The sequence below is a fragment of the Dasypus novemcinctus genome, chromosome 23 (genome assembly GCF_030445035.2).
Source record: "Dasypus novemcinctus isolate mDasNov1 chromosome 23, mDasNov1.1.hap2, whole genome shotgun sequence".
In the NCBI taxonomy this organism is placed as follows: domain Eukaryota; kingdom Metazoa; phylum Chordata; class Mammalia; order Cingulata; family Dasypodidae; genus Dasypus; species Dasypus novemcinctus.
Genome location: NC_080695.1, coordinates 33,784,804 through 33,803,425, shown reverse-complemented (window position 1 = coordinate 33,803,425; position 18,622 = coordinate 33,784,804). Strand labels below are relative to the sequence as shown.

The 18,622-nt window shown below is 37.5% G+C and overlaps 1 protein-coding gene across 2 annotated transcripts in view; it reads right to left on the bottom strand.

Moving 5' to 3' along the window:
- Positions 1–7,764: 7,764 nt before the first annotated feature.
- ZKSCAN2 (zinc finger with KRAB and SCAN domains 2) overlaps positions 7,765–18,622 on the bottom strand; it is a 53,805-nt gene continuing 42,947 nt past the window's right edge. For both annotated transcript variants that reach the window (XM_004475966.3, XM_023583935.2), the window contains one exon: positions 7,765–12,378. In XM_004475966.3, the coding sequence (XP_004476023.1) occupies positions 11,453–12,378 (926 nt within the window). In that variant the 3' untranslated portion in view covers positions 7,765–11,452. The remainder of the gene's footprint in view (positions 12,379–18,622) is intronic.

Here is an 18,622-nt window from a genome sequence, read left to right as displayed (position 1 = left end):
CCCAGTATTTCCTTCAATGTGCCACTGTCTTACCTTTCATTTCAGAAATGGATACTGCTGGGAAAGAAGCAAAAGTTCAGAGTTAGCATTTGTATATCCAGAGTCTAGTTAAGCTTACAGTCCAGCTTAGAGTCTAGTGTCAAGGTAGGTACTTAGAGTGCAGTCCATCGAGATCTATCACTCAGGTAGACCCATTTTAGAGCCCAGTCTGGAGATCAGCATCCATTCAGGGTCTCTGCAGATCTCAGGACCCTACTTAAAAGCCCAACCTAGAGTCTAGGGCCAAGTTTAGTGCCCAGTACTATCCACCATATAGATTAGCCCATTCCAGTCCAGCCAAATACCATACTCAAGCTGGGCATGAGAATGGGCACAGGAGTGGGGCAGAACTGCAAGAATTTTCTGAGACAGTAGAAGTCCGAGCAAGTGGCCTGCAGAGACACTGGCATTTAGAGAGAAGTTATGAATATAATGAATAAAAGAGGATAAAAAAACACATTCTGTACTTCACACATTACAGAGAGTGTATCCTCTCTGTAAGAATCTATGGACCATTTACAAATGATGATCATTTTAATACCTTGAAGACGTATTAGGGAAAAATAATTCTCAACAACAAACAAAAAAGATACCCTATTCCTACAAGATGAGCAAAATGCTCACCTGAGTAAAAATGAAAAAAAAAAAATGCTTATGGGAGAAAATTAAGAATATAGTAAGAGACTGTCTATGGAAAAAATGGATATACTGTATACCCAAACATCCAAAACATTCTTGGAGATAAAAGATAATAACAAATAAGAATAACCACAATAAATCTAAAGAAAAGGAAAAGGGAGGAAATGATATGTCAAAACCACAATCAAGCAAATTAGAACACTCACAAAAAATGAAAAATGTGAATAAATAATAAAATAAACCTCTGAAAAATCTAGTGAAGAACGAGATAGTTATATGTACATAATACAGACACACAGACATAAACATATATATACTATTTTGTGTCTATTTTGTGCCAGTCATGTGCTGAATGTTTTTCATGAATTATCACATTTTATCCACACTACAATTTTATGAGGTAGTGCACCCCTAAAATTCATGTCTACTTGGAACCTCAGAATGTGATATTTTGGAAAGGGGTCTTTATAGGAGTAATTAAGGTAAGAATTGTGATGAGATCATACTAGGTTTGGGTGAACCCTGAATACAATTAGAATGTCCTTATAAAAGATAGAGAGGTCACACAGATACACATGGAAGAAGGCCATATGAAGATGGAGGCAGAAATTGGACTTATGCTGTACAAGTCAAGGAATGCCACCAGGAGATGGAAGAAGCAAGGAAGGATTCTCCTCTATAACCTTCAGAGGGAATGTGGCCCTGCCAACACCTTCACTTCAGACTTCTGGCTCCAAAATTTTGAGAGAATAAATTTCTGTTGTTTTAAGTCACCGTGTTTGTGAATAATTTGTTATGTCAGACTTATGAAACTACTATGGGTAGTTACTCTTATTATTATCCTTTTCTAGAGGATCAAATGGTGGTTCTGAGAGATGAAGTTATCCAAAGTCACTCAGTTAGTAAATTAGTGGAACCAAGATTTAAGATCAGTTATGTTTGATTACAGTCCATACTCTTTACCATCACACTTTGTTTCTGCAGAAGGGATAATATTATGTTTCTTGCCTTGTCTCTTACCTGTCCAACTAAGATGGGGACAGAAAGTCATATAACTCTTCTCACTTCTAACTTGCAATTGCATCTCAAGTCCTGGTCTTCAGTTTAGTTTCTAGACTACAGGCTCTTAGAAGCAAGACCCATGCTAATACATCCTTGTAATTCCATATTATGAGGTGCAGTGTTTGATATATAGAAAGTCTCAGTAAGTACACATTTACTGAATAAGTGGCATAATCAGATCTCAATGACTCCCAAATTCATTCTGATCCTACTGGGGAGAATTCAAAGTTTACCCAGATAACATATGTTCACCCCCATCTCATCTCATGTTTTCTCAGCAACAAGGAAGCCACGGAATTTTAGGATATTAGAGGTAGAAACTCTATTATAGCATATAATGTAGTGGCTAGAAGTTTGGATTCTGTGAAAGAACCAAGTTCAAATCTCAGAACCATCTTTTTGGTTTTTTTGCTGTATGATCTTGAAGAAGGCATTTAACTTCTCCTGGCCTCAGCTTCCTGGAAAATGGAATACTACCTCAGAATACTTGTGAAAATTAAACTCCATAAAGTTTGTAAAGCATTAGCACAGTGCCTATGTTATGGATTGAATCATGCCCCAGAAAGAGGCATGTTCAAGTCCTTAACCCCTAGTCCTGTTGAGTGTGAACTGATTTGTAAACAGGATCTTTAAAGATTTGATTAAGATGAAACCAAAATGGATTAGGGTGGGCACTAATCTAATATGACTAGAGTCCTTATAGAAGAAATCTGGACACAGCAAAAGGAGACAGGAGAGAGATGGCCATGGGACTGATGCATAGATTGAGTTATGAATGGTTAGTAAGCCACTACCAGAGAGCTACAGACTTCAGAGAAAGCATGTGTGGCCTACTGACACCTTGATTTCAGACATCTAGCCTTCAAAACTGTGAGAAAATAAATTTCTCTTGTTTAAGTCAATTGGTCTGTGGTATTTGTTATGAAAGCTCTACTGAACTAAGACAGCCTACTACTAATACATAGAAGTGTTACCTCTTATATTGATTGTTGTTATCTAATCAAAGAGTTTGCAATTTGTGGATATCAAAGTCATGGCAAGGGAAGTAGAGTTTTGGCAAGGAATTTGTAAATGGTTTGGGAAGACTTGCATTTTCTAAGTCAACTACTATCATATAAGGATCTTTGGGCCTCCCAAGGGGAAAAGGTTGGGAACCACGCATCCTGTTCATCCCCCAAAACCCAGAGAAGCTAAATAATTTGACTATAATCACACAGTGATCCAGTGGCAGAACTCAATTGGAATCTAGGATTTTCGACTCACAGTCTAGTGTTCTTTCTACTGTAACAGTCAGATCCTCAGGATGCTAGGACAGATTCATTTCTTCATTTTGCCAGAATTGGCTTGAGTCTTTGCATGCTTTCTTAGTTTGCCAGGTGGCTATGACAAATACCACAATGGGTTGGCTTATCCTAGAGGAATTCATTGGATCATGATTTATTTTATTTTTTAATTTTTTTGGTCTTTATTTTTTAACATTACATAAAAAAATAAGAGGTCCCCATATACCCCCCACACCCCTAACCCCCCTCCTCCCCCCATAACAACAATCTCCTCCATCATCATGAGACATTCATTGCATTTGGTGCTAGAAGAAGTCCAAGGCTTGCTCTCTTCCAGTGTCTGTAGAGTTCTGGTGCTAGCTGCTGGCAATCCTTGGGGTTCCTTGGTTTGTATCTCTGCCTCTGTCACATGGCAAAGTCCTCTTCTTTTGCCTGCTCTTCTGGATTCCACTGACTTCCTGCTTCTTCCTGTAACCTTCTCTGATTCTGGCTTCTGGTTTCTTCCCTTTATAAAGTCTCCAGTAGTATAGGTTAAGACCAACCCTAATTCAGTTGATCACAACTTAACTAAAAATAGCATCATCAAAAAGTCCTATTTACAATGGGATCACACCCACAGGAATGTAGATTAAGAACAAGCTTACAGGGGGATAGGGTGGGGAGGATGGGTAGGATGCTCCATGGAACTGAGCGGAGGGTTGGGGGAGACAGCAAGTGAACACCGGGGATTGGCAGGTACAAGGCTGAAATTAAAATGCTGAGAAAGCTCTTTTGGCGCTATGACAAGATGGGTTACTAGTTTAGGGCGTTGGATGGGGTGGGGGGGGGAGTTATTTGGGATAGGGTGCACCTGGGGCAGCCTTCTAGAGAATGTGCGAGTGATCATTTTGTCATAGTGTTTTATCAGTGGGGAGAGACCCACATAATGAGTTGAGAAGGAGTTGGACTCCTATCCTGGGGAGGCCTCATATGTTCTCAAAGGGGAAGGTGTCTCTCATGAGTATGGGTGTTTCCTAATAGGGGAGGACAGACTAGTGTGTCAAGTCCTCCGTGTTGTTGCAAATATCTCTGAGTCTTGTCCTTCATGGAGTGAAACTGATGGTTGCCATGGGCCCCAAGAATAGGGGCAGGGAGGAATAGAATGGATGGAAGAAGGAATTTTTAGGGGGCAATGGAAGTGTTCTGCATGATCTTGCAATGATGGATACAGGCCATGTTAAATTTCATCAAAAATTTATAAGTGTATGGTCTATAATGTAAACCATAATGTAAAGCACTGACCATGGTTAATGGCTATGTTTCAATATTTGTACATCAATTATAAGAAATGTACCATCCATATGTAAAAAGGTTATTAATAGGGAAGGGGGAAAAGGGGAAGGATGTTGGGTATTGGGGAATCCCCTATGTTCTGTATGTGACTTTACTGTCAACCCAAAACTTCTTTGAAGACAATGTAAAAAAATAAGACATTGGGGAAGAAATGGAAGAAAACGCCACTGTACATACAGGACAACAGATAATATACTGATGAAAGGCAAAACATAAAAAAAATTTTTTCTTTTTCGTTTTTATAGCCCAATTTTTTTTACGTTTTTACTTTTAGTTTTTCTAAATTATATATTTATGTTTAAACCTATCACTATTATTTAATTCTCCTATTAATTGAATTTGGCAATATTCTTGGCTTCATTTTTGAAGAAACTTTGGATCACAGAAGGGTTACAACTATGGCAAGGGAGGGTCACTGGTATGGGGTGTCAGTTGATGGGGGATACATGGGAGGGAGCTCACCTGGGCATACATATAGGGTATAAAAATATGTTCCAATGTTCCTGGGGCACTGCCACAATGGGTAGAGATTCAGAGATTCCATGTTGCTCAGATGTGGTCTGTCTCTAAGCCAAATTCAGCATATAAATGCATTTCCTTCCCCCCAGCATGGGACATGACTCCCAGGGATGAGCTTCCCTGGTACCAAGGGATTATAACCAAGCACCTGGTGATGCAACTGGGAAAAGACCTTGAATAAAATGGGGAAAAGGTAAAAGACAAATGAGTTTATATGGCTAAGAGACTTCAAAGTGAGTTGGGAGGTCATCAGAGAGATATCACTTATGTGCATCTCAGCAGGATCTCATAGACAGCCAAAGTAGATACTACCCCAAATAGTGGGGCTCCTGAGGGCTCTGGAGACATCCCAGTCTCTAGTCATGGCAGATAGCTCTGGAGTTTAGTGCCTTGCCAGTGGGCCCTACTTTGAGTTTGTGCTTGCAAGTATGACAGAGATGGACTTCTCTACACATGCCTCTTCTGTCCCTTTTATTTGAACCTATAGTTGGTGCTGGAGTTGGTAGGTGTACATCCAGGAGGCTTGAATCTCTGGGCTGTCCATGTGCCAACTGGGACCTGAACCTTAGCAGAGTTGCAACACCTACTTTCCAGTCCATTGCAGTCACCCAGGACAACTAAGAGGTGAGGATGGGCAACCACCACACCAAATTGCCAGAAGAGTGCACCTGCAAGCAGGAGAATCCCACCCATCAACCATGTGGGATCAAAGCCCCCTCTCAATTGAAGGGGGAGTGGGCATTGCCATCCCAGAATCCTCAGGATTGGGAATAAAATATGGACTAGAGTGAACTAGTATTCCACTGTAGACTTGTGATCCTAGCAATGGAAGAAATTATATCATTGATGTGGAGACAGTGGCTGCGGAGGTTCTGAGGTCAAGGAGGAGAGGGAGGTGTAATAGGGAGGCATTTTAAGGACTTGGGATTTTCCTGGGTGGCATTGCAAACCATTATTTGTCCTGCCATAGCCTACAGGATTGGGTGGGAGAGAGTGTAGACTACAATGTAGACTATGGTCCATGCTTGGTGGCAGTGCTCCAGAATGTGTTCATCAATTGCAATGAATGTACCATAATAACGAAAGTTGTTAATGTGAGGAAGGGTGGAGTGTGTGGAGAGAGGGGCATGTGGGAATCCCTTATATTTTTATGTAGCATTTTATGTAATTTAAGTATCTTTTAAAAATAAATAAAAATTTTTTTTAAAAAAAGAACATATGGAAAGCAGATGTGGCTCTAGTGATTGAGCTGCTGCCTACCATATGGGAGGTCCTGGGTTCGGTTCCCAGTGTCTTCTAGAGAAGATGAGCAAGACAGCAAGCTGATGCAAAATGCTGGCACAGAGAGATGACTCAATGAGAGACGCAAGGAGGAAAACAAGGAGGGACACAGCAAAGCAGGGAGCGGAGGTGGCTCAAGAGATTAGGTGTCTCCCTCCCATATGGGAGGTCCCAGGTTTGGCTCCTGGTGCCTCTTAAAAGGAAAACCAGCACACAATAGACACAGCAAATGCAAACAATGGGGGTGGGGAGAAATAAATCCTAAAAAAAGGGTAACAAATGTGTTAGGATACTGAATTTACCTCACGTCACGTTGCAAAGCCTAGTAGTGCATGCTTGCATCTCCTCCTTGCCATACTTTCCAAGAAATTCAAGGGTTTAAGTAATATAAAAGAGAGGTTCATGAGTCTTTTACTCACACGTGGGAGAGAGTTGTGTTAATTTTTTAGTTTGTGCATGTGCTGCAATTCTCCTCTCTGCCACAGTACAATTGAGAACTGGCCCTCACAGATGGTACACCCTATACCTGTCCCACTTGCCCAGCTCTGTCCAGGCGAGGGTGGTTTCTTGAAAGATCCATCGTGAATTTAGGGGTTGTGACTAGCTACACTCCTTTTAGTGCTTGAAACATAAAGTATCTGTTTTCTTCCCTGTACTGGAAAATAAAGTCTAATTGCCACAGCTAGGTTATAGGAATTGAAAATTGATGGTCCTTGGAGATTTTTTTTTCTTTTTTTGACTTCAGAGATTTAAAGCCTCTCCTCCTATTCCCAGACTTAAGTCAGCTCATAGACTTAAATCTTAGTGAACATAGGGGGATCAGATAACCTTGTGGAAGAACCCTGATATAACACCACACACAAGTATTGTGGGCCTTTTTTCTTAGCTTTGTCCAGAAATAGCTGTGGTAATTTACTCAAGGAACATATAGAAAACTTTCAAGGACTCTTAGATACTGTGAACAGTTGCAATTCTTGAGGACCTTGAGTACCACTGTGGTCTGCTGGACAGTGAGGACTTATAAAATCTACATGACAAATACACTTCATGTTTAGGTGCACTGGCTCTCTAAACACATCCTAGGGTTATTCTTACAGTTCCTGTGAATATAGTTGGAAAATATATGCTCAGCAAGTGGCAAAATCTCTATATTAACTCTATGGCCCATGGAGTAGAAATTGTTATGGTAAGAAAGCACAGTCACTGGAATTCTTCCTTTCTGCATAAATAGTAACAACAAAACCAACACTGTACCCTAGGTTGAACCTTGGGGAAACTGTTGAGATTCGTTCCACCATAAAAGGCTGAGGGTGAGTGATTCAACTAGTAATACATGCAGTATGTGCATCTAAGGCTAATTCCGCTCTAGAATTAGAGCCAACCATTATTTGAGACAATGGCAGTGACAGGTATCAGAGGATTGATGCACACAAATAGTTGTGGACTCACAAGAGATTTCTGCTAGTTGTGGGAGGTAGCTATGAACATGGAATGAGACTGAATTTTTTTTTTATTGAGCTAATCATAGATCAGCTTTTATTAACCTCTTGGATAAGTTTTCAAGGATAATAGAGATATCCTTCAAGTTACAGAAATAAAACAATGGGAATAATTTTTTTAGACATTTATTTCACATACAAGTTTCCAGAAGACACTTAAGTCAACATTAATACAAAACAATGAATGAGATGTACATTTACACTTGGCCTTGGAATGCATTAAGACAGAGGCAAAGGCTTATAAGCTACACAAGTTAGTCAGAGATACCTTCCATTTGGGACTTCTTCATCTCCCGCAGAGTTGAGTTTTGTCTGTCACTGGGCATCAGACTTCACAAAATAGGATTTTCTTCAAAGTAGTTACCTACTATTGAGAGGTGCCCCAGGGGCTGCCTGCTGTTGAATGTGAGTGATCTGTCCCTTCCCCTTACTAGGCTTTGCTGAACTGACTTTGCTGTAATGGAATTCCTTTTTCTAAAGTATGAAATGTATTCAATGTGGCCCAGATGCTGCATGCAGTGTTGAGTCAGGCCAGGTAGCCTGGTCTTACAACCTACTTCTCATCTACACCATGCATCCTTCACCTCATGAGACATTAGAGCCAGTGCAGTCTTAGTAATCAAGTTCAACTTCTCTTCAGATGAGGAACTAAGGCCCAGAAAGAGGCTATGTTCCGCCAAACCACTCAGTAAGTGGTAGTGACAAGACTAAAACTTGTCTCTCTTGGCCCGTTCTAATGCTTACTCTACCACAGCAAGCTACCCTGAGCTGTTAAGTATACGTGTAATGTCTTCATTTTTAGAAAACTGAAGTTTCTTTCAGATGAGCACATTAGGTTGTATGAGTAATAAAATTACTGGTAAGAATTAGAGGTATTTGTAGAAGTAACAAAGTAAGTGTAGGCAGAAAATACAAGCCCAGCTTCCAAAGTTCCTTGGGTAAGAAGTCATAGAATAAAATGCCTGTTTTCACCTCTTTTCAAAATCAGGATTTGAGACAATTTCCAAATAAATAAGACATAATTAAATAAATACAGGTTTTAGGTAGTTGGTTGAGATGGGCTGTAAGTTTTGCTGAGCTTTCCAGAAAGCCAGAAGAGAGAGAGAAACGCAGTTAGTTACAAAGATCACAGTGTTTAAGATAAAAACTTTTTTTTTTTTTGGCTTAAAAACAGCTTTCCCTGATATTCCTACCTAGAAAAAAACCTTTTCCTATCTATCATCAAAGGCAATGTAATGTGACAGAAAAAAACACTCTAACAAGAGAATAGTTAATTTAACATGTCTAAAAACCCATTTACATTACATTGGTAAAGGAACCAAAATTCTAACAATTCTTGATTCTAGAAATAAGAGATTTAAATATAATCTATTTGTTCCACTGGAGATGGAATGGGTCTTGAACCTTTCCTGCCACTGGGGAAGTTTGAGAGACAGAGACACGGAATGCATTTTAGCCTAATTTAAAGAAATACTTTTGCAATGGAAGGTGATTTTTTTCATGATTGAGTTATTGATCTTTCATAATTGACATTAATGCAACTGGTATTACCTTTTGCTGCAATTACTTCCTCTGTCAGATTGTAAGTTCCTTGAGTACAAGCACTATGCCCCCTTTTTCATTTCTACATCTCTTACTGTACCTAGATGACCTTACACATAATAGTTCTTAATAAATATTTATGAATAAATCATCTTTCTTGAACCATGCTTCCATATAATTATCATATCCTGTATACACATTATTAAACGACAATTTCTATTGATGTGCATCTTCTCTAGAATTGGAATTCCAGAACATCTACACAATATAAGTACAAGCCCACTGGCACCATACACATATTACTGTGCTAGGTACATTACCAACATGAAACTGCACTTACAATTAGACATCTATAATTCAGACAACATAGAGGAAATCAACCTATTTAGACATGAACAGTCATAATATTTCTAATAAATGTAAATTAGAAACATCTATCAATGTTTACCTGAGTCACCTGCCTTCCAACAGGCCACACCCTGTTTCTGGCACGTAAGTTGGATTTCTTTCATAGTGCCTACTATGTTCCTGGGTACTCCACTGAACAAGTTTCAAAAGATTCAAACACACTCAAAAGAAACATATTTTCTCCAGATGTCTTCAAACAAAAAAGCATTTTGATAAAAAGGAGAGGAAAGAATAAAAGAATATGTTACATACAGTTCTGACTCTGGTTTTCTTTCTATTGAACTTATGACTTCTTCATCCCCAAAGGAAAGCCAGTGGGTTACCTACTTATATAGGGCATAAATGCCACTGGCCTCATCCTGAATCAATCAGTCTTAGATGACCAAATTCCTGGCTTCATCTGTAACTTCAGTACATGAATTAACTATTCTCCCATATGAATCCTTCCTTCAGTATTTATCGAGGTAGTATTATGAAGTTATCAAAGAGATAAACAGGTAAATGAGGAAAACAAAGAGTATTCTCCATTGGAAATACTTCTAGAAATACTTCCACTTTCACTCAATGGATTATAGAGATGTATAAATTATTCAGAGCTCTATAGTTATGTTTATGATCTTATAAACAGAAGCCTCAGAAATAGAGCTCTATAGTTATATTTATGACCTTATAAACAGAAGCTTCAGAAATATACGGGTATATTTAATAGCCAGCCCTGGAGGTATGGGTCTGGATGGGCTATCAAATCTCAAGACTAAGGAGTCCAGTTAGTCTTAGAAACATTAGATGTTTTAAGTCTCCCTCCCACCTCCCACCCCCTTAAATTTTTAGAAATACTATTAGATAATATTATCCTGAGGGATGTGGGTGGGAGGCATAATATGCCAACATACTAGAATGTTTTAGATAAGAACAAGAGAAGTTATAGGGTAGAATTGGAATGTGTAAGAAATTCTACTTTATTTTTATAAGATAGACCATGAACATGCATCCTATTCAACCTGAGGACAAGGTAGTTCAGAAGAGTCAGATGAGCATGCAAGACAATTGAGAGATAAGTGTAGAACTTATGAGAGGTATGAAATGAATTGTGATTATTTATAGGCTGGATAAGCAGCAGCCAAGGAAAATTAAGTATTCAGACACAGGAGAGCTTAGCATACAAAGGATGATGGGTGATCATTTGCTTCTCATCCCTTTGGAGGGCAAACATTAGTAATGTGATTTCAATGAAAATACAGGGATTCTACTCTAGCTATATGAATCACCTTCTTGATAAAGAAAAAATACACTTCCACACACTTCTGAAGGAAGCTATAGAAACCTCAAATCCCTTTTGTGGGTATTTTCAAAACTAAAATGGATTTGATATACTTATGATCAGATTCCTAAAAGTTATACCCAAACATGAAATTCTGTGATCAAGTTGCATCCAGAAACTCATGTAGGAGATAGTCAAAACAAAACAAAACAAAACAAAAGCAAAAAAAAAAAACACCTTCAGCATTTTGTATTTCCTTGAAAACAGCTCTCACCTACACTGAAGGATCCTGAATAGTGCTGAAATTAGCAATTGGACAGCAGTGGCCTCAACATACTGAGGAAAAAGTTCATTCTGAACTCAGACCATATATCTTCTCTACTTTATTAAAGGAGAAGTTGAAACACATAGAAGGAGAGGAACAGACTGATCAAGTTAGTGGCAGAGATAAGAACAGGATCCAAGTCTCTTGTTTCTTTTTATTCTCAAGTTAACCTTGGGAATCACATCTTATAGCTAAGAAAAGATTGCTTTTCTCAACAGTGAGATTAGGGTAAAATGGCTAGAAGAGAAGAGATAGAGCATCATCAAAAAGTTTTACTGAACTCATCTGTCTTCTTTCCCATATGTGGGTTCTCCAGGGAAAACACAGTTGGCGGGTGTGGAAGCAGCTTCTCTTGTATGTGAACTTCCCGGTGTTTTGTAAGCACAGAACTCTTACTGAAATGTTTACCGCACTGGGAACATACATAAGGCTTCTCTCCAGTGTGAGTTCTCTGATGCTCTCGAAATCTTGTACAGTTATTGAAACTTTTTTCACAGTCCACACATTTGTAGAGATTTTCACCAGTGTGGACTCTCCGGTGGGCACTAAAATGAGAACTGTTAGTAAAGCTTTTCCCACACTCTCCACACTGATAAGGCTTCTCACCCGTGTGGGTTCTCTGATGTATTATAAGACTTGAGCTTTGACTGAAGCATTTTCCACACTCTCCACATTTGTAGGGTTTCTCTCCTGTGTGGATTCTCTGGTGGGCACCAAAGTTTGAGGAGTCATTAAAGCTTTTCCCACAGTCAAGACATTTAAAAGGTTTTTCTCCTGTGTGGATTCTTTGGTGTCTGATAAGGCTCCTGCTTCTACCAAAGCACTTCCCACAGACAATGCACTTATGGGGATTTTCCTTCTGGTGGGTAATCCGGCACATAAGACGAGCGCTCCTTCCAAAGCCTTCTCCATATTTGATAAATCTGTAAGGTCTTTTCCCCATCAAAGACCTCTGATGCACTACAGCTCTCCCTAAATCTGTAGGCTGAGACATCAGCTTTCCCTGTCTAATTTCTTGATGGTTTTCCCATTGTCTTCCTGAGATGCATTCCCTTTTGTGATATCTACCTTGATCAGTATTCTGAGAAACAACCCTTTTAGACTTTTCTGTTAGTGCTCTATGCTGTTCCATGTCCTTATATATTGCCTGGGTTGGATCCTCCTTGATACTACTTCCAATTTCAAAATCTGAAAAAATAAAAAGATCATAAAAATTTTACAACATTCCTGTATTAACAAAATAATTAATGTGGCCTACAAGGCTTCATATGTTATCATCTCTATTTAATTCACTGGTCTCAGATTGTGTGACTCTTTCCTGGTTCATTATGCTTTATTTTCTTTCAGTTTCATGGACAGGCCAACTTTTCTCTAATAACACCCAGTACAAAGCAGGCCTCCAAAAATGTTTACTGGCTTGAATATAATCCAGGCCATTATGCCCCATCCATATTCTGATTAATATGGAACAGCTAAGCTTATCTCCCTGAATTCCACTCTTTTTTTCACTTCATATCCATACTAAAAGGACTAACACTATTATTTACAGTAGATTCTAGTGAATAAGTTCAAATTCTTCAATAGACTTCTAAGTTCATTAATATCAAATCATATCTTATCAAAGAATATTTCTTTCCTTAAAGGTTTCCTTCACTTTGTTTTTCTGGTTGCACACAAATAATTTCGCTGAAACTGGAATTATCTTCTCACTTTTTCATGTAAATCTCACATACACTACAAGGTCTTTCTTGGATCCCAGCTTTTCCATGAAGTTTTCTGGACAAAGAACATGAGATAGCGAAGAGACACGTGCTTTGGAATCACACACCTAGAGTTCTGATCACAAGTTGGCTACTTATAACTGGGTAATTTTGTGTTAACCTTTCACTAGGGAGAAGTAAATAGTATTCTGTAGTATTCGAACATACAAAATAGAGAAAATAGTATGTATAAAGAACTGCTTACCTGGTTTTAACAAGGACCTATCACTGCCATCTTGTTTCATCTCTGTCCTGCTTCTATACCCAGAATAGTTTGCAGTAAATTGCAGACATTGTATTATTTCATTAATAAATATTTAACAAGCTGGTAACTTAGGCCCAATTCAGGTTTGTGTGATTCCCAAACTTTTGTTCCTAAGCATTTTGCTATACTACCTTGTTTCTACTTGCCAGTTTTGACATCACATTTCTTCCAAATGCTAATTTGAAATTGCTGAGTCCCAAGTGAGGCAGCTATGTCATGGGTGGGGTGGGGGTGGGGGTGAAGGGGGTAGTGGTGGTGGGAATCAATTAGTCCATTAATTTAAGTTAAAAGTTCTAACAATACCATGTTTTCACTTAGCAGTAGTTCTTTTGAGGCGTTCTGGTTTGGTCTACTATTGTCTTGGGACTTAGTGGGCTTAGCAGTTGGCAAATGTGATGGCAGATCTGGGGCTTACCTTAAAAACAAGATTCACAAGAGATGGTACAAAAGAACTTTATTTCCTTAGGGGTCCAGTGTGTATTTATTGCCAGGTGTATGACTATGGGGAAAGTATGAAAAAATATTCAGAATTGTCAAAACCAGGGTTAAAAAGCCTGATATAGCCAACACAAGAAAAGAAAGCTACAGGTTATTTTCCCTTATGAATACAGATGCAAAAATCTTTAACAAAATATTAGCAAACCAAATCCAAAAGCATATTAAAAAGATTATACATTGTGATCATTTGGAATTTATCCCAGGAATTCAAGAGTGGTTCAACATATAAAAACCAATCAATACACCACATAAATACAACAAGGGGAAAAACTGCATGATTATCTCAAAGAGATGCAATAAAGACATTTGACAAAATCTAGCACCCTATCTTGATAAAAACATTCAGTAAAATAAAAATAGAAGGGAACTTTTTCAACATGATGAAGCCCATTTATAAAAAATCCATAGCTAACATCATACTCAATGGGGAAAGACTGAAAAATTTCCCCTTAAGATCAGGAAAAAGACAAGGATGCCTGCTCTCACCACTGCTATTTAATATTGAACTAAAAGTTCTAGACAGAACAATTAGGCAAGAAAAAGAAATAACAGGTATCCACATTGGAAATGATGAAGTAAAACTAGTTCTATTTGCACAGAGGACATGATCTTATATGTACAAAATTCAAAGGATTCACAAAGAAATTATCAGAGCTAATAAACAGTTCAGTAAAGTGGCAGGGTATAAGATCAACACACAAAAATCAATTGTGTTCCTATACACCATCAATGAATGAATCAAAGAGAAAATTAAGAAAACAGTTCGATTTACAATCTCATCTTTAAAAAAAAAATATCTAGAAATATATTTAGCCAAGGCTACAAAAGACTTGCACACTGAAAAGCACAAAATACTACTAAAAGAAATTAAGGAACACCAAAATAAATGTCAAGTCATCCCATGCTCATGGATGAGAAAAGTTAGTATTATTATGTCAACATTACCCAAAGAAATATTCAAATTCAATGCAATCCCTATAAAAACTCAAGCAGTCTTCTTTGCAGAACTGGAAAAACTGACCCTCAAATTTATATGGAACTTTAAGGGGTCCCAAATAACCAAAACAATTTAGGAGAAGAAAAACAAAGTTGGAGGACTCACACTTCCCAAAGTCAACTGTACTACAAAGCTACAGTAATCAAAACAACATGATGCCGGTATAAAGACAGACAAATGCATCAATGGAACATAAATGAAAGGCCAGAAATACCCCTGCATATCTATCTATGGCCAAATGATTTTTGACAGGTTGCTAAGTGAATACAATGGAGAAAAAAAGATTTTTCAACAAATCACATTGGGAAAAGTGGATATTCACATGCAAAAGAATGAAGTTAGACTCCCACCTCACACCATATATAAAAATTAACTTAAATGGATTAAAGACCTAAATATAAGAGCTAAAACTATAAAATTCTTAGCAGAAAACATAGGGACAAATCTTCATGACCTGAGATTCAGCTACAGATTCTTAGGACATCAAAAGTATGAGTGACAAAAAAATGATAAATTATAACCACTCCATACCAAGGATGATGGTTATTTTATACATTACATACATACACATATATATATGTTGAAAATAAAAAGTGTTGAAGAGAATGTGGAGAATTAGGAACTCTCAGACATTGGTGAGAATGGAAAATGGTGTAGCCACAGTGGACAGCAATAAGGCATTCCTCAAAAAGTTAAATATAGAATTACCACATGACATGACAGTTCCACTTCCTGGTATATGCCCAAAGGAAGTGAAAATAGGGTCTCAAAAAAATGCCGGTACACCTACATTTATAGTAGTGTTATTCACAAGAACCAAAAGGTGGGCACAACCCAAGTGTTTATCAACAAATGAATGGATAAACAAAATGTAGCTTTATAGACAATGGAATATAAATCAGTTCTAAGAAGGAATGACATTCTGAGACATGCTGCAATGTTGGAGAACCTTGAAAATATTATGCCAAGTAAAATAAGCTAGACATAGAGGACAAATATTGTCTGATATCACTTATAAGAGAAATCTAAAAATAGCAAATTTGCAGAGACAAAAAGTAGATTATAGAGGTTACGAGGGGATGGGGGTAGAGGTAAGGGGGATTTTTATGTGGTAGGTATACAGTGTTTATAAATAAAAATAAAAATAAAAAGTTTCAGACCTCACACTATAATTTTCTATAACACCAGAGAACATATGTGTGAACTTCTTTCCCTAATGCAATTTAGACATTACTTTCTCTTGTTAGGCCTCAGTCTCACAGTCAAATCCAGGTAACATGGACCCACTTGCTCCAAGAAACCACAGCTGCACTATCTTACACATTCTAATGTATAATGAGGACTTTAATGTAATACTATAGAAAGACAGAGCTCCTGTCCTCCAGCAGCCCGCCACTTACTGGGAGATCTTAGGATATACAATCTGTTCAATGACATATGACAGAGATAGACAAAGTATAATGGTAGCTGAGAGAGAATATGGACATGGAGCTATGCAGAGTAAAGGATATTGAAGGTGGATGGAACACCATGAAGTGGAGTTTAGATGAGATAATTTAAGGTACTTGTAGGAAATAGCAAGTAGTTTAAAAAAAATTTTTTTTTTTAAATTTATTGAAGTATATCACGCATACATAAACAATAAGTATACAGTAATAGTTGTGAATTTATGAAACAAACATATATAATATCATATAGGACACTTGTACCTCACTCCACCACCAACACCTTGCATTGTTGCTAAACATTTTTAACTAATGATTAAAAAGCAGTCAAAACATCACTACCAACCAAAGTATTTCCCCCCCAATCCACCCTATTATTATCTTTGTAACATTTATATATGAACATACATAAACAATAAGTGTGTAGTAAAGCTGTGAACTTACAAAGCAAACATGCATAACACCATACAGGGTACCACACATCAACCCTCCACCAACATTTGCATGGTCGTGAGATATTTGTTACAAATTATGAAAGAATATTGTCAAAATCTTACTACTAATTATAGTCCTTATCTTATATGTGGTGTATTTTCCCCTAACCCACCCTATTATTATTTTTTAAATATATTTTTTATGACAGAAGTTGTAAACTTATAAAATAATCATTCACATGTGCAGAATTCCCAAACAACACCCCTCTATCAACACATCACACCGTGGTGGAATATTTGTTACAGATAAGATAACATCATGTGATTGTTACCACATCGATAATGTGCATTTGGCACACATTTTCCATACTGCCCCATTATCAACACAGTACCTCTTTGGCATAGATGTAAGAATACTATATTATTTATTACTGCTAACCACAGTCCATAGATCACTCCAGTTGTATCTTTCTCATGCTTTTCTGCATTCCCACCATCCTGCAATAGTGATGTACATTTGCTCTAGCTAACAAAGGACACTCTTGCAACTGTACCATCAACCACAATTCTGATCCACCTCTGGGTTTACTGTGCTGTTCTGTTCATAGAATATTCTCTAGCATTCTGTTAACTGGTATTTACATACCTAGACTACCATTTTCAGCCACATCCCCATTTATAAACTAGCTGTTACTATGTGTTACCATCCACTCTATACATTTTCACACTTTTACAGTAAAGCTAATTAAAACTTCTACATACATTAAACATCAGTAGTCCATCTCAGTCCTCTTCTTACCTCCTTTAAGAATCCACCACCTACCATCAGGTCTTGAAGATACTTTCCTACAATTTCTTCTAGAAGCTTTATGGTTCTTGCTTTCATTTTTAGGTTTTTGATTCATTTTGAGTTAATTTTTGGATAAGGTGTGAGGTAGGGGTCCTCTTTCTTTCTTTTGGCTATGGATATCCAGATCTTTCAGCACCATTTGTTGAATGGACTGTTCTCCCTAAGCTGTTTGGGTTAGACAGGCTAGTAAAAAATCACTTGACCATACATGTGAGGGTCTGTTTCTGAATCATCAATTTGGTTCCATTGGTCTACGTATCTGTCTTTATGCCAGTATCATGCAGTTTTGTTTTTTTTTTACCACTATAGCTAGGTAATATAATTTAAAGTCTAGAGGTAAGACTTTGCTTTTCCTTATTAAGATGTTTCTGGCTATTCAAGTTCTTTACCCTTACAAAAATTTTTGATAATTATGTTTTCAATTTAAAAAAAAAGGCCGGTGGAATTTTTATTGGGATTGCATTGAATCTATATATCAATTTGAGTAGAACTGAAATCTTAATGATTTTTAGTCTTCCAATCCATGAGCATGGAATGTTCTTCCAGTTATTTAGGCCTTTTGTGATTTAACACTGAGTTGCAGTTTTCTAAATACAAGTACTTTACATCGTTGGTTAAGTTTATTCCTATTTGGGCTTTATCTGTCATATTTTATTTTCACCACTCTTTTGATGCTTTTAGTTACTACTACTGATATAATCTTTATTATTAGACTCTGTTTTAGACCTCTCTCTCTTTATTTTTCAGGCTCTAGTTCACCCTTTAGAATTTCATAAAAATCTGGTCTCTTGGTTAGAAATTCTCTGTTTATCTGTGAATATTCTAACCTCGCCCTCACTTTTGGAAGACAATCTTGCCTGATATAAGATTCTTGGCTGGAAGGTTTTCTCTTGCAATATCTTAAATATATCATACCACTGTCTTCTTGCATTCATGGTTTCTGGTGAGAAATCAGCACTTAATCTTATTGGATATCCTTTATATGTTATGCATTGCTTTTCTCTTGCTGTTCTCAGAATTCTCTGTTTTTGGCACTTGACATCTGATTAGTATGTGTCTCGGAGTTGGTCTATTCAGATTTTTTTGGATGGGAGTATATTGTGCTTCTTGGACATGGATATCTATGTCCTTCAACAGGGTTGGAAAATTTTCTCTTCTTCTGGGATACTCATGACACATATGT